Below are 15077 nucleotides of genomic sequence, written 5' to 3'. Positions count from 1 at the left end.
TTGATTCCTCTGAAGGCTCTGGAATCACTCAGTTTGGGTCAAAGAGGTGGCATTCAAAAGCTTGTAGCCAGTAGAAAAATGCAGTCAGTTTTGAAGGTCTTTTAACGCTCAACATCCAATTGTCAGGCCTTCCCAGCCCAATATTGTCAGCCAAATGCCTATTATTGAATAGTTTTTTAAAAAAACTTCTGAAGATATTCCATGAAGCTAAGAATTGTACAGTGTAGTTGGCAGCCTGCCTCCTTTCTTTATTGTATTATAGTATAATTTGCAACCATTGGTATTTAGAAGAAGAAGAAGAAGGAAGAGATACTGATGGCAAACTTGATGATGCAGATGTTGGTGGAAAGCCTTGCTTATGATATTTGAAGAACTGGCTTGTTGCCTATCAATGCAGCTATTTTAAAATTAACTTTTTTCAGTATTTGTTGTTACATTGCATTTCTGTTTTAATTTCCTTATAATTTTTTGTAGGCTAATCTTGATGCTTTGGGTTAAAAGCTATAGAGAACCATCTTTTGAATTGTTTACATTTATAATTCATAATACTTTTTCTAAATTTATTTTCTTATTTCACAGTAATAAATGTTCTTTTTATAATTTAGCCATAATATCAAATCTATTTTGAAGTGTCTTTTTTGTTCCAGTAAGGTCAGTGCTTTAAAACATTTGACTGATCAGATGGCCAAATCTTTTTTGACAGTTCAGGTGCCCTAACCTTATATATAGCCCCAGGCTGCCCAGTCCTTTTGTGATATTCCAGTTGCTAAAACAGATACTGCCCAGGGTTATATTGGAATAGGTCACTCAAGCTAAGATGACCCTTATGAGCACATTTGTACTAACAGTGTCATTTGAAAATCCATGGCCAGCTTGGCAGTGGGCTGTGAAACCTGTACATTTTATGAGAGCATAAATACAGCTCACCATACTGGCAGCTGGTTTCCTATTTTTGTACATATATGTAAGAAAATAAGCATGTCTGTGGACCAGTCAGTTTATTGTCAACAGTGCAAAGTGCTGCCTTTTGATATTTGATATTTTTTGGTGGGGTGTCAAAGCATCGCATGCCTAGATGACCAACTGCCCCTTCTTGTTGCACCTGCCCCCCAGCAAAACATGGCATATTGTTCCTCAATGTTTAGCAGTGGAGTTTTGGGAGAGAAATGCTAGGGGAGACCACAGTGTGATGAAAAAGCTTCCATGAATTAGTTATGTTTGTGGGAGTGTGGCTGCAGCCTTAAATCTCTTGGGCCAGTCACAAAAATATGTATGATCTCATCATTATACAGTGGAGTGCAACTTGGAAAATGAATTTAAAAGTTATTATTTCCAGGACGGCATCATATAGAGCTAGAGCTGCCAGCTATCACTGTGGTCTTTAGCATTAGTGTTTTTCTTTTTACATATAGATACCAGATTATCTTCTATTTTCATGCCCATCTCCTGACCCTCCCCTTTTCTTTTAAGGAAAAAAAAATATGAGACTTCCTCTTTCAAAAGCCCCTCCTTTGTTTGTTTTATTCTAGATGAGCTCTAAAGTCCATTATACAGCTGTTGGCTACATTCCTGCCACAACCTGGCTTTAACAAATATTTTTATTCTTGTGGCTTCCAAGTGTTACACAATGCAGTGGAAAAAAGAGCGCATGTAAACAAATGATAAAAGGAAACAAAGTAATCCAGCCAAGTTTATGTGTCAAAGGCAGCATCCTCTGGGAAGGAGTCTGTTATTTTTATTTATCTTATTGTATTAGTTTGATTTATATCCCACCCTCCCCATAAGTAGTCTAAGGGCAGGTAACAACAGGTGACATTACAGAACCATTAAATACAAGTTATCACATCAAATTGCTTCTCAAGCCCTGCTGAGGTGGGATCCAGGCACTATCCCATTTAATTCAGATGGCAGATCCTCCCAGAGGAATGCCATTCATACCTTTCGCACTGGGGTGCCAGACTCCACCAGTATAGCCTCTCTATTTAGGTTAAATTGCTGCTCTTAAAACAGAGTAGGGGCCATGTGTCATTTCAGTTCCTGTTTGTTTTATTTATTGGGACATCTAACCTGATTGGTTACAGGGTCTTAATAGCAGATACAGTAACATCAGCTAAATATATTGCCTCCTTAAAAATGCTGTGTGAAATCCAATGAAGTAAATTTTGTTTAATAATGCAACTGTTCAAACTGAAATAAGCTTGCAATCAATCTAGCCCACATATTTTTATGTATTGTCAGCTCTGTTACAGATCTTTTAAAATAAAAATTAACATGCTGATATGCTCCTGTGTCAGCCTTGTGTGCAGATGATTAATAGTAAGGCCACCATCGGAAAATATGAATTTTTCAGACAGAGGTGATCACGGAATTCACAGGTAACCATTCACCAGTTCTCCAAGCTTTGGAAAACATGTAGATGTTTATAGCAGTATATAAATGGTAAACAAATCCTTATTTATTAATGTATATATCAATTTAATCTTGACCAACAAATGTTCAGTCTGTGCAAATAGCTAAAGGAATAGAGTTCTGCTGGAGGGAGGTAGTTAAAAATCCCTTTCTGCTTTCATGCATACTTCATTCTAGTACAGGCTTGGCATGTGTACAGAATGACAAAGTTGATGACTACATCAGATTAAGATGGTGACAGTTTATAGAAAAGAGATCTGCCCTAAGCCATGGTTTAGGCACCATAGGTGGACAGCAAGGGTAATTCAGGTTCTGAATTGGAGTTTAGGTGTATCACTGAACTAGAGACAATGTTACCAGAGTTAACAGGGTTCAGATACTATGCTAGACAAAACTGGTGAAGAACAGTAAGAATTTGCTCATGGGCAAAGGGTATGTGTGTGGGTGTATGTAGTGCAATTCCACAGCCCACAGTCTAGCTACATTTGCACTTGGACTACTAGTTTGGGTGTGTTTTGGATTGTTGGGAATGAAAAAAAAACTTTAGAACTTGAATGGTCTGTTTTTTGTTTTTGTTTGAATGTAATTTCATAAAATTACTGACAGCTACTGCTTTGCTCAAAGATTACATTTCATGAGGTCTACAGTATCTTTGCTCAAGGAGAAGGCTATAAAAGTTAAAGTAAATAAATGGCTATCTTAAAACTGCTCTCTTGCAATGAATGTGCTTAGTTTAGATTACATATGCCATTTTATCAGCCATTGCTAACATAAACCTAGATTGACTAGCTTTCTGTTTCTCACATTATCTTATGAAACCTGTTTGTAGGATGTCCGGTGGGCTGCCACCGGACATCCTACAGAAGCTGGTGGTCATAGTCAGAACCCAATACCGCCAGACTGGATTGAGATAGCGTAATAGTTTTAAACTGATAAATGTATTATGGTTTTATATGTTTTATGGAATTGATTGTTTTTATGATACTGTAAGCCGCCCTGAGTCCGCTTGCGGAGAGGGCGGGATATAAATGCAAAGTAATAAATAAATAAATAAATAAATTTTCTACAAATATTAGTACCACCCTACATTGTGTATACAGATTGTAAGCATACACAGATGTTTAGACACACAAAAGAATTAAAAAGCCATTAAAATAACTCTCAGATAAAATAGTTGCCTTGGACGTTTCCTCTTTTTGATTACTTGGAATAGTCCAGTAATTTATAAAAATAGTCATTTATGAAATCTTGGTTATGGTTTCTGAATAAAACTCAGCAGAGGCAATTTTTTTGTACGCCTGAAGTTCCCTCAGTCCATTCTACAAGATACTTTCCTGACTTGTGTTCCAGTCAGGGTAACCTAGATAGCAATCACCACTCTTCTCCACCCCATCCCCTTTGCTCTCTGCACACTCTCCTTCCACCCCACTCACCACAGAGAAAAGTCACTGATAAGAACATAAGAGAAGCAATGTTGGATCAGGCCAATCGCCCATCCAGTCCAACACTCTGTGTCACACAGTGGCTAAAAAACCCAAGTGTCATCAAGAGTGTCAAGTCTGATGTTTCAATAACGAGACCTTTTTGATAAAAGTTTCTAGTTTATTGTAACATGTTGTTAGACTATAGAGTTAAATTGAAAGACTGGCGAGTACACAATCAAGGCAAGCATTTAAGGTATACATCAAAGGGATTCTTGAGGGAGGGGTACTCTATGCAGGGCACATTCACACATTGCTGTTACTATTTCGTTCTCAGGCCTGGCCGGCCTTGGCCGTCTTCTTGGCACCAATTCCCCCCACGCTTTCCTGAGAAGGCACTACTATCTTGTTCCCATATTCCCATTTCAAAGCAGTACTACATAACAAAAGGAGGGAGGGGGGAAAGAGGAGGGATCAAGCTAGCAGCATCGGTACACAGTATGGTTTTTACCCAGGATCCTTTTCCTGAACCAAAGATGCATTTTATAAAAATTACAGCAGACTTGACAAAGAGGTCCACCATTGGGGCTAGAAGCCCTGCCACTGTGCCCCCCCCCCCAGCACAAGAATACAGAGCATCACTGCCCCAGACAGAGTTCCAACAATAAGCTGTGGCTAGTAGCCACTGATGGACCTCTGCTCCATATGCCTACATAAGGTGAAGCGTGGTGCAGCAGTGCACTCCTGCTTACCATAGTGGCAAGGCAAGGCAGTGTCTACCCTCCTTGTGGCAGGACAGGAAGCCAATGCCTGTCTTTCCACTTTCCATCTTGGCTGCAAGGCAGTGAGGGACAGTGTCCAGTTCTTTGCAAGTAGGCCCGTTGGATTTCTTCTGGAACAGTGCCATTAGATCTAAGTAGCTGGGCTTGGAAGTGTTGAGAGGTGCTGGTAGTAGGAGCAGGAACTGAATACAAGGAGTTGGCAGTTTACCAGTTGATCCAGCAAGGCAGCCTTCCCAAGCTATAGCCTTAAGTAGGCTGGTAAGTAACTGGGCTCAGCTGTACTGCTGGCAGCTGTTGAGTCCCTGTAGCTATGTTGTAACCAGGATCCTACATGTAAGTATCAGCTTCACTTCCTGGCTTTTGGATAGTGTTGGAAGGTAAACTGTGGCCTCAGAGTCTTGGAGAGCCAGTGTAGGCAGATAACATGTTGGAGGAGTTTGGACTGTGGTGTGCATTTATGGGGTTCTTTGGTGGGCTACCAAGTAGGCCATCTTGGTAAGTGTATCCATCACTACCATTTTGGTGGTACATCCTCTCAAGGGTTGTAGCTCGGTTATAAAGTCCATTAAGAAGATGCACCGGGGCCTCAGGGCAGTAAACTAGGGGTGTAAGTCCTTTGAACTTGTATATCTGAATTCTGGCCTGGTGGCAGGTTGCTGCAAAGTGTGCTGCAAAGTGGAAGCAGCGGAGTCAGGGCGTCTGCTCCCATAGAACAGAATGGGAGCTTTGTGATTGGCTCTCAGAGCTGCCAATCAAGCCATGGACAACTGCTGTGGGTGTTTCTTGGGCTCCCAGAAGTCCACCCCCAGCATTGCCTATGTACTGATTGAATCAGCACCAGGCTATCTGGAAAAACAAGCTGCACAAATGAACCACCACAGGAAAAAGGCAGTTCATTTTTCAGTTCAGACGTGGCATGATCACTGAATTAGCTCAGAACGAATGACAAATCATCTCAATTCATGCACGAGTCATGGTTCATAGTTCATTTTGTACCCATTTCTAGCTACAATGATACCGTTCCCATTGCAATGTGGGAGGCTGGTGGAGATGGCTGTCTCCACTATGAAAGGCAAGCTGGGATCAGGATGTTCCAGGACAGGGTCCGTGCTGAACAGATCTTTCAATGCTGGAATGCCTATTGGACTTCAGTATCCCATATAAGTGGGGTTCATCCCTGGAGTAGCTAGGTTGAAGGTAGAGCCATTGTAGAGAAATCAGGGATAAAACACTGGTAATAGCCAGTTTGGTGTAGTGGTTAAGTGTGAGGACTCTTATCTGGGAGAACCGGGTTTGATTCCCCACTCCTCCACTTGCACCTGCTGGAATGGCCTTGGGTCAGCCATAGCTCTGGCAGAGGTTGTCCTTGAAAGGGCAGCTGCTGTGAGAGCCCTCTCCAGCCCCACCTACCTCACAGGGTGTCTGTTGTGGGGGAGGAAGGTAAAGGAGATTGTGAGCCGCTCTGAGACTCTTCGGAGTGGAGGGCGGGATATAAATCCAATATCATCATCATAATTTGCAAAACTCAAGAAATGCTGGAGCTCTTCCTGGGGGGGGGGGGGGGGGGATGCCATTCCAAGACTGTCTTTGTCTTCTGTGGGTTCATCCTGAGTCCCTCGGGGGAGATGATATGACACAAGAAGTCTACCCCTTCCAGGTCACAGGAACATTTCTTAGAGACTGGCATAAAAATGCTGTTGGCACAACCTTACCAGAACTGAGCAGATGTGACAAGTGTAGAGGACTGGATCCCAGGAATATATAAGAATGTTGTCTAGGTAGATGATAAGGTATCAGTTGATTGGTTCCTGAAACATATCATTCATAGAGTGTTGGAAGACTTTGGAACATTTGCGTAATCCAAAGGGCATCATTGTATACTCAGAGTGGCCATACTGGGTGCAAAAAATTGGTTTATTGCTAATCTCCTTCCTGGATCCAAACCAGGTTGTACCCTTCCACTCTAGGAGGTCTAGTTTGATAAACCTCGTTCTCCATGGAGATGGTTGAAGAGGTTGGAAATTAAGGGGTGTGGGTACTAATTCTGTATGGTGATCTTATTTAGGGCCCAGTAATCATTGCACAGACAGAGGTCCCCAAATTTACAAAGAGGACTAGTGTTGCCACAGCGCAAGTTAAAGATTAGAGGAATTCCCTGGCCAGATTTTTGTCTAAATATGGAAAATGCAAGGGTAGATCATAAAAAAATTCTCAAAAATTCACAAGTACCAGTAGACATCAGTCTATTGAAACATAATCATACAGAAAATGAAGTAGAATTGGTGGTCACAATTCAAATGCAAGAACTAAATATCACAATTCAAGAAACATTCTTCAATAGTAAACATGAATTCAACAGGAGACTCCTCTGTGCTCCTTCATTTAATAGTGTCCAAACCACCTCCTAAAGTCCAAAGAGAAAGCAGAGGGTGTCCCAAAGAAATTTCTGCAACCAGTATATCCTTCCCAGGTATACAAGATGTTTCAAAACAATTCTTCATCAGTTATATGGCTGAAAAATGGAACCCGATTTCCACACTACTCTAGGCACAGCTCATATCTCAAATGGAATGATTTTTGTCTAGGCAGTCCATCAGGGCAACCAGTTTGGGTTCTGATAGGGAATATAAACAATCAGTTGGAATGGGTGCCCCAGGAACAAGGCCAATGGTTCAGTTGCATGGCCAGTGTGGAGGAAGGGAATCGGCTTCCATGGAGTTGATGACATCTGCATAGTCTTGAAAGATCAGTGGCAGGCCAGCTAAGTCCAGTGGCTGAGAAGAGAAGGTCAGAACAATGGTGGAACCAGCACAATATGTTTGGTGGTACTAGCACTGGAGAAGACCACCTACAGCTCTGGGATATTGTGGAATCATGCAGAATGAGTCAAGGCATTCCCAGCACAACTGGAAAGTGAGGAGAGGCTGCCAAACTGAAGAGAATCTGGCCCTCCTGGGCCTAAATTCTCATGGTCAGGAGTGTAGGATTCCATGTCACTGGTCCAGACTTCAGGGGCTTGCCATCAAAGTCTCCACTGTGACTTGGGCTATCTGTGTATCTGTTGTTTCTGTGGGAATTCAATGTACATGAAATTGGTTGATGCCACCGTATCAACCATGGCCACAGTGCACAGATATAGAGCTCAGTCACATGGAACTGAACCGGAATAATCAGATGGGTTGAAGTTGGAATTGGAGGGAGTGGGAACTCTGATCTTTCATCTAGGTCCTGTGGTCCTTACTCCCAGACAGGGTTCACTTGGCTGGACAGGCCAGAGCATAGTTTCCTTATTCCTTCATATAGGCAGAGATTGACCTGCCTTCCCAATAGTTGCTTTCTCATTTTTTACAGCTGTTACATCCCTAGAGCTTATATTGGATGCTACTTTAATTTCAAGAGTATTTGTTTCTGCCTTCCAGACCCTTTCCAATGATTACTCCATTAGCCTACATTTAATTCTCACAATGCATGATTCACTTTATGTAATTTACTGCTGTAAGATGTAATGGCACGTGACATACATGGTTTAAGAAAGGTGCTAAATAAATTGAGAATAGTTTTGTCAAGAATTTCTAGGTTCACAGGCAGAGTATCCCTTTAAAATAACAGCTTTTGGGATGCAACAGCAGGGGAGAGTTTTTACCTTCATGACATGTTTGTGATGTTCCTGTAAGCATCTGACTGGACACTGTGTGAGGCAGACCTGTGACTTCCTCCAGCTGGGCTCTGATTTCATTTATTTCTAATGATGTATATTTTCCTGCAAGCATGAAGTTGATTGTTTGGTATATAAATTGGTATCCTATTAAATCACCTTTTTATTTTTAGAAAAATGAATTTCTATTCTACAGTTGGACACAAGGCCTTGGAAATGTCTGGTGAAGTCTTGAAATCTCCTGAGAATCAGTGGGAGAAGCATTTAATACCTTGTATCAAAGGGCCCTATCTGGGTTCCAAGGCTGGTCTGCTGTCTCAGAAGCTAAGCAGGACTGGCTCTGTTCAGTATTTGGTTGGGAGACCACCAAAGAATACCAGGGTTAATGCACAAAGGCAGGCAATGGCAAAGCACCTCTGAGTATCTCTTGCCTTGAAAACCCTCTGGGTTTGCTGTCAGTCAACTGTGACTTGATGGGGGCGGGATTCAGAGTTTATTATTTCTCTTTCCTAGTATATGGCTAACATCACTCCTAGTGCCATTGTTGCAATCAACCACCCCATCTGTTGCCAAAATGGTTTCAGAACTTTCATCTTCAGAGAAGTATGAATGCAGAATGAATGTACATAAACTTATCTTGCACAGTGTAACCTAAGCATACATCCGTGTTTCCTTGGTATGACTTTGTGATGGGAAGAACACAGTGCCTTGCAGTCTTACTTTTACCTGCATTTCAGGCAGCTTTGGGACTGGCTGTCACAGGACTACTTAGAAGCAGCACTTATACCTAGCTCCAGCTGAAACCATGGGATGATTCTTCCCACAGTGGGCTATTGGCTTTTGAGAACTTGCTATGATGAAGCTGATCAGTTGAGACTACATCTTTTGCCTCATCAGGGGCTGTGTTCTGAAGTACGAGTGATCCCCAAGCATTTCTCACTGTGCTTGTCTGCTTAATACTGGTGACAAATGAGAGATAATTGGTTTATCTGCTTTTGTTTTTATTTTGCAGATATTAGTTAAGTGAGCCTTCACTCAGTACCAAGGAAAACTAAAGCAGTTATCAGAACACTCAAAGCAAAGCTTTCTGACTGATATTTTTTAAGTTGCTTTAGAACCTGGCTGTTGATTTTGTCTGAATCTAGAAAAATTGGAAACTGAAGTAGGAAGCATTTTTCTTTAAAAGCTCATGAAACAAAAAGCTATAAAATATTAAAGCTGTGTTTCAGCTTCTAGTTTCAGACTCAGAAGTTTAAATTTAGGGTGATATGATTTACAGTTTATCTGCAAGTGTAGCACTTTTATAAAATTTGTAATAGATTGAATCTGTTCCCTATTTTGGGGGGTGGGTGGGAACGATTTAGTGCAGAAGGAATGCCCTTGCTGGGATTATTTTTGAAATCTGGGTTAAATTAGAATCAAGTGAGTAATAATTCTTTGCTATGAGTTTATAGTAATTTTTTGCTAGTATTCAGAGCCATGATGTTCTGTGTGCCTGTAAATTCACCACACATCTGTGGGATTTGGTGCCTGGTACAGTATTTGTCATTCTGGAACCATCACTTTTCAATTAGAGACAAAGCAAATTTCAAGTCTTTCATGATTGGGAAGAAAGTTTAGAAAACAATTAAGGGTTTGAGGTTTCTGAAACCAGACAAGGGATCCCCTGGGATTCAGATATGTACTGGGTTTCAGTGCCCGAATAATGTCATGCACATCTTCCATGGTTGCTGTTCTTTAGCTCCGATTTCATTGGCAAACTCTACTGCCTTGTTCCCGTGATATTGACTTGCCATCCTTGCAATAATTTAAAAAATATCTAAAATAAATTATGCCAGTTATTTTCATAGGTCTGATTTTCTGCTTAATTGGTTGCTGTGCATCTGGGAGAGTGGGGATCATAAATTCAGAAAAGAACAGAGCAAAAGTTTTGACTTCTTAAAATAAAGTTCTAGGATGTTTTGTTTTTGAAAAGTTCATTGTTACAAGTTCAGTGTTACAAATTGGTATAACACAAGCTCTGAAGGATCAGGGAGGGGGATTTGGAAATCCTACAGCCTTGCAAAATCTCCCCTTCAGGATTCTATAATTTCTCAAGGGCTTGAGCAGGCTAGATTCTTTTGCTCTCAAGTTCCCACCTCATTAACTGACTTCTAGCTCATTTTAACATATTGTGCCTCATGGAACACATTCAGTTCTACTCAGGTCATGTTTTTTTTCTTTATGTTTGCTTGATGATTTTACAAAATCGTATTTTCCTGCCACCGTTTATTATTGGATATAATGGTGGCAAAATATTTTCTTTGCATCTATTGCTGAAGAAATGTGAGGAGAAAAAAAAATCATATTTTGACTTTGCTTTTGTGGAAGAACATAGAAAAGTTATTTGACCCAGATAGCCCAACATAGCCTGATCTCATCAGATCTCAGAAGCTAAGCAGGGGTTAGTGTTGGCTAGCATTTGATGGGAGACCTCCAAGGAATACCAGGATCATGACATGGAGCCGGGCAATGGTAAACCATCTCTGAATGTCTCTTGCCTTGAATATCCCACAGGGTCACTAAAGGTCAGCTTTAACTTGAGGGCACTTTCCACAAGCAGAGAGGAGTTATTTGCGTGGCTCAGTTTTGGAAACTGGCTTCTCCTTAACAGTAACACTCTTGCTTCTTTGCTGTCAAGATAAACAGTAGTTCAAGCTGCATTCAGACATCACAATAAACTGTGGCTTGTTTATACCATGGTTTGTTACACAAACCAGATGTACACAGCAAACTGCCATATAGAAATCCCAACTCATCTTATACTTGTTGCCTCTCCTACTTCCATACAGCATACTAGGATGCTATCTGGAGCTCCTTTGCTTTGCTGGGCTCCTGGGGAAGCATCACTGTGTATGCTATCCACTTGCTGTTGACTGGCTGCAGTAAATGAGTGAGGGATAGGGATGCAGATATCCCTGGCAGGGGTCCTCTGCTGACAAGCTCCACCTCTCCACCACAGATCAGCTTGCTGGCAGGAGAGAATGACACGCAAAATTAGGGAGGAACACCTGACATTTCAGCAACGTCTCTATGTGACTTCAACATGACCTGGAAGTGACATCAGCACACGAGAGATGTCAGGACAATGCTCTGTTTTTATGAGCAAAAACTCTATTGCAGAAGCTAATTCTACCATAGAATTTTTGCCCAAAAACCAGAGCTCACCTTGATATGCCTGTGTCACGTCCATTTCACATCAGAAGTCACATGGGCCTGTTGAAGAAACATGCAAAGAAACTCCCAACTCCCAGTCAGCTCACCACCCATCCCCTGCCAGCTGCCTAGAGGAATCTGACAGCTCTAGTGAGGGAGGGGAATGGAATCTGGAATTTCTGAATACAGCATTACAAACTACAGTTAGTATAAATCCCAGTTTAGTACACCACCACCACACTTTTTAGGCAGTCTGCATTCAAAAAGCACATTAAACTAGAGTGTAATGAACCCATCGCTTATAAATTGTGATATATCGTGGTATTTTAATGTTGTTTCAGTGTCCATTCAAGCTATATATATATAGTGATGTGTGATGACTTCTAGTCTCTTAAAAGGATCTGTAAATTAAAATAATTTTACTGTGCTTATAGATCTTATCATGCTCTAACTCTGCTAATAATTGTCTTGCTCTTTGTGTTTTCCCTGCAGAAAAGACCAGAATGTTCTTTCACCAGTCAATTGCTGGAATCTTCTCTTAAACCAGGTGAAGCGAGAGAGTAGGGACCACACCACCTTGAGTGACATCTACCTGAATAATATCATCCCTCGGTTTGTTCAAGTCAGTGAAGACTCTGGGCGACTTTTCAAGAAGGTAATTTTTTTTATTGCAAAAAACAAATGGTTTTTCAGCTATAGCACTGCTGTAGGAGATGCATATCTTTGTTGCTGTTAAAATCACTTTAGCATGACCTAATAATTTAGATTGGGCTAGTTTCACTGGCTCAAATTCTATGTAGCTGCCACCATTCAGTGCCTTGCTTTATATGTGGGTAGAATAGAGATCTTAATAGTTCCACTATGGTCAGAAATAGAGCTGACGCAATTCTATGTTTGTTTGGTAGTTTTGCAAATTGTTTACCTTCTCTATTAAAACAAGTTTACTTTTATTTCAGTTAGATGTAGCCTTTGCATTGAATTAGGCAAGAGATTCTGAATATCAAGAGCAACATAAAAGGTTGTTAAACATAAGAAAGAGAGAAGTAAAGAATGTATATGTGCATTTTGAGTGAGTTTTGCTTTCAGCAGTGATCTCTGTAGTAAAATATCTGGTGGGAAGTGGTGAAAGATGCAATCATTAGAATTAGCAGATAGCTAGCTGAATAGCAGCAGAGTATTTTATCATCCATAAATTAATAGATTGTGAGAATTTACTCAGACATGAGGTTGTAATCCAGTTAAAGCAATATTAATTGATCCAATAATGCAGTCTTTGATTGATTACTTTAAATCTGCCTATAGTTGCATATGAGTAAAACAGTTCTGGTGATAGATTCTTCTTTTCTGGTGATATGTGCACATTTTGTAGGAGACACCAATGTAGGAGAGGTTAGTCACTTCTGAATGAGAGACAAAAATAAATGCCTCCTATTTCTACAATCTATTTTTGTTAATTTCCTTGTTAAAATAGTCAACAATCTGCAGTGTATGTTAATCTAACCAGTTAAATGACTAAGCAGTGCAGTCCTGCTTAGAAATATGCTTTTAAGTATCAGCCCAATAATCACTTGAAAATTATAACCAGGGATGTGGAACTCATTTGTTATGAGAGTTGGTTCAGACAGCAATATATAGTGGTCAGTATCTGTCTACAAAATCCCTAGTCTGCAAAGGAACTGTGCTGGGTGAACTTGGTCTGGTCACACACTCTCAGCCTAATCCACCACCAGGCTTGTTATTCCTCATCTAAATAGTTCACATACTGAGAAAGACTGGCTCATGAGGGCATGAATACAGTGAAAAAGAGGGAAATCCAGTTGCACCCAGGAGAGCCCTGGCATAACTACCCAACAAATCTCTCTCTCTCTCTCCCTCCTCCTCTCCCTCTTTCTCTCTGCAAAAAGCTCATATCTTGAATAGAACTTCATTGGTCTTAAAGGTGCTTTCTTTGTATCTCATGCCATTGTGGGAACTGGACAAAGCAAGCTCTGCCTCCCCAGGGATAAGGATGGCGAGGAACCTCAGCCAATGGAAGGTAGAGAGAGTGGGTTTAGTGCCTCTGTTGTGTGATTGAGAGAGCCTGGCAAAGCAAGCTGTGATGTAGAAGAAAGCAAGAGAGAGAGAGAAGGAAGTAGATTGCAGTGAGTTGCTTGTGGGCCTGATACGGCCAGAAACATTCCTGGGCTGCATATTTGACACCCCTGCTATAAGCGGTTTAGTTGCAAGACATCCTTCCTTTGGATGCTTTCTTGTTTATTTGTTGTTTTGGGAGGGGGGAGCCTCAATTTTTTTGACATAAAATAATCTTAGCTTGCTTGATTGGTTTTTCTGAATGCCAAGTGTTTTGTCTGGGGGGAAAAATCCAGTAGATTTGAATTATTTGTGGACTGACCCCAGCCCTGGATCCAGTACTCTAAATTTTGCCCACTTGTAACACCTTGTGCCTTCCTAATAAACATCAGCAGACTGAGGGTGTTTGTTGGACCCTTTGCAGACTTACAGCTGATTTGATAAATTATCTGAGGAGTCATTTTCCAAATTGTGTAAGCCATACTCCATGAACTGCTACTACATTTTGTTTCTTTCCTGAATTTATCAGCCTTGAGAATTCTAAGTGGTATACTTGTCTTTGTAAAATGAAATTAATTCTACCTTTTTTCCTAAGGTATTTTGGAAGGGGTAGTGGAGGAGTGTGAGTTTGTGTATTAATAATTTATAGACTATTTTCCAGTTGAAAGAAAAACTCAACTCTATTAAAACATATGTCTTCAGAGAAATCTCTTTGGTTGCACCATATGGCTAGCTAGTATGTTGAAATGATTATAGTATTATCACATATTGGTTTTTTACCCTTTCAGTTATTCCAAAGAGAATACAAAAGAGCGGGTGCAAAGTGGATTGTGAGAGCATTCACCACATGCAGTAATACATAACCCCAGAAAAACAAATTGGTGTTAAATGTCTTTTTGTTAAGATGCTGGTTTTTCGGAGGTTTTTTGCAGAATTGCTTAGGACAGTGCTGTGATAGGTCAGCATTATTACAACTAATCATTCCTTCACTCAGAAGGATATGGACCCAATCATAGTGGCTAGATTGTACTGTGCCCATCCTAAGGACAATGATCGATCGTCCCTGTGGCATCACCCAAATTATCATATAGGTAACAAGAAGTTGGGAAGGCAAAAGACTATGATGTACAAATGGCTGTGGTGCTACAGGTAGAAGGACTCCCAGGAAAAGAGTTTGCCCATTGTTTGAATGATGTCTCTGTGATTAAAACTTCACTAACAATACAGACAGTATGTTCATATTGCTGTTTCTGTGAGCATTTTAAAAATCTGAGTGGCCATGTTTATTAGAAAGCATGAGAGGGGAGGACAGGGGGAGATACTTGTGATTTTCCTGAATTGTGCAGGAGGCTGGACTAGATGACCCTAGGCCCCTTCTATGACACAATAGCAAGCTCATAATAGTTAGGTGGCTCAGTGGGAAATAGCAATGCACAGAGATTCACAAGATGGGGATTTGATTCCTGTACTAAAGAGATGTGAGCAGTCTCTATGAAGCATAGCCCACTCTGGGGGAGTGTCCTGTTGGTGGTGCAGTTTCAGATG

The 15077-nt window shown here is 40.8% G+C and overlaps 1 protein-coding gene across 6 annotated transcripts in view; it reads left to right on the top strand.

The window, feature by feature from the left end:
• The window catches only part of SRGAP2 (SLIT-ROBO Rho GTPase activating protein 2), a 329055-nt gene that overhangs the window by 130237 nt on the left and 183741 nt on the right, over window positions 1–15077 (top strand). For all 6 annotated transcript variants that reach the window (XM_060231292.1, XM_060231295.1, XM_060231293.1 and 3 more), the window contains one exon: window positions 11955–12117. In XM_060231292.1, coding sequence (XP_060087275.1) covers window positions 11955–12117 — 163 coding nt within the window. The remainder of the gene's footprint in view (window positions 1–11954; window positions 12118–15077) is intronic.

This window comes from Heteronotia binoei, chromosome 2 (genome assembly GCF_032191835.1).
Source record: "Heteronotia binoei isolate CCM8104 ecotype False Entrance Well chromosome 2, APGP_CSIRO_Hbin_v1, whole genome shotgun sequence".
Taxonomy (NCBI): Eukaryota; Metazoa; Chordata; class Lepidosauria; order Squamata; family Gekkonidae; genus Heteronotia; species Heteronotia binoei.
The sequence above is the reverse complement of the archived record's forward strand: the minus strand, read 5'-3'. Positions and strand labels throughout refer to the sequence as shown.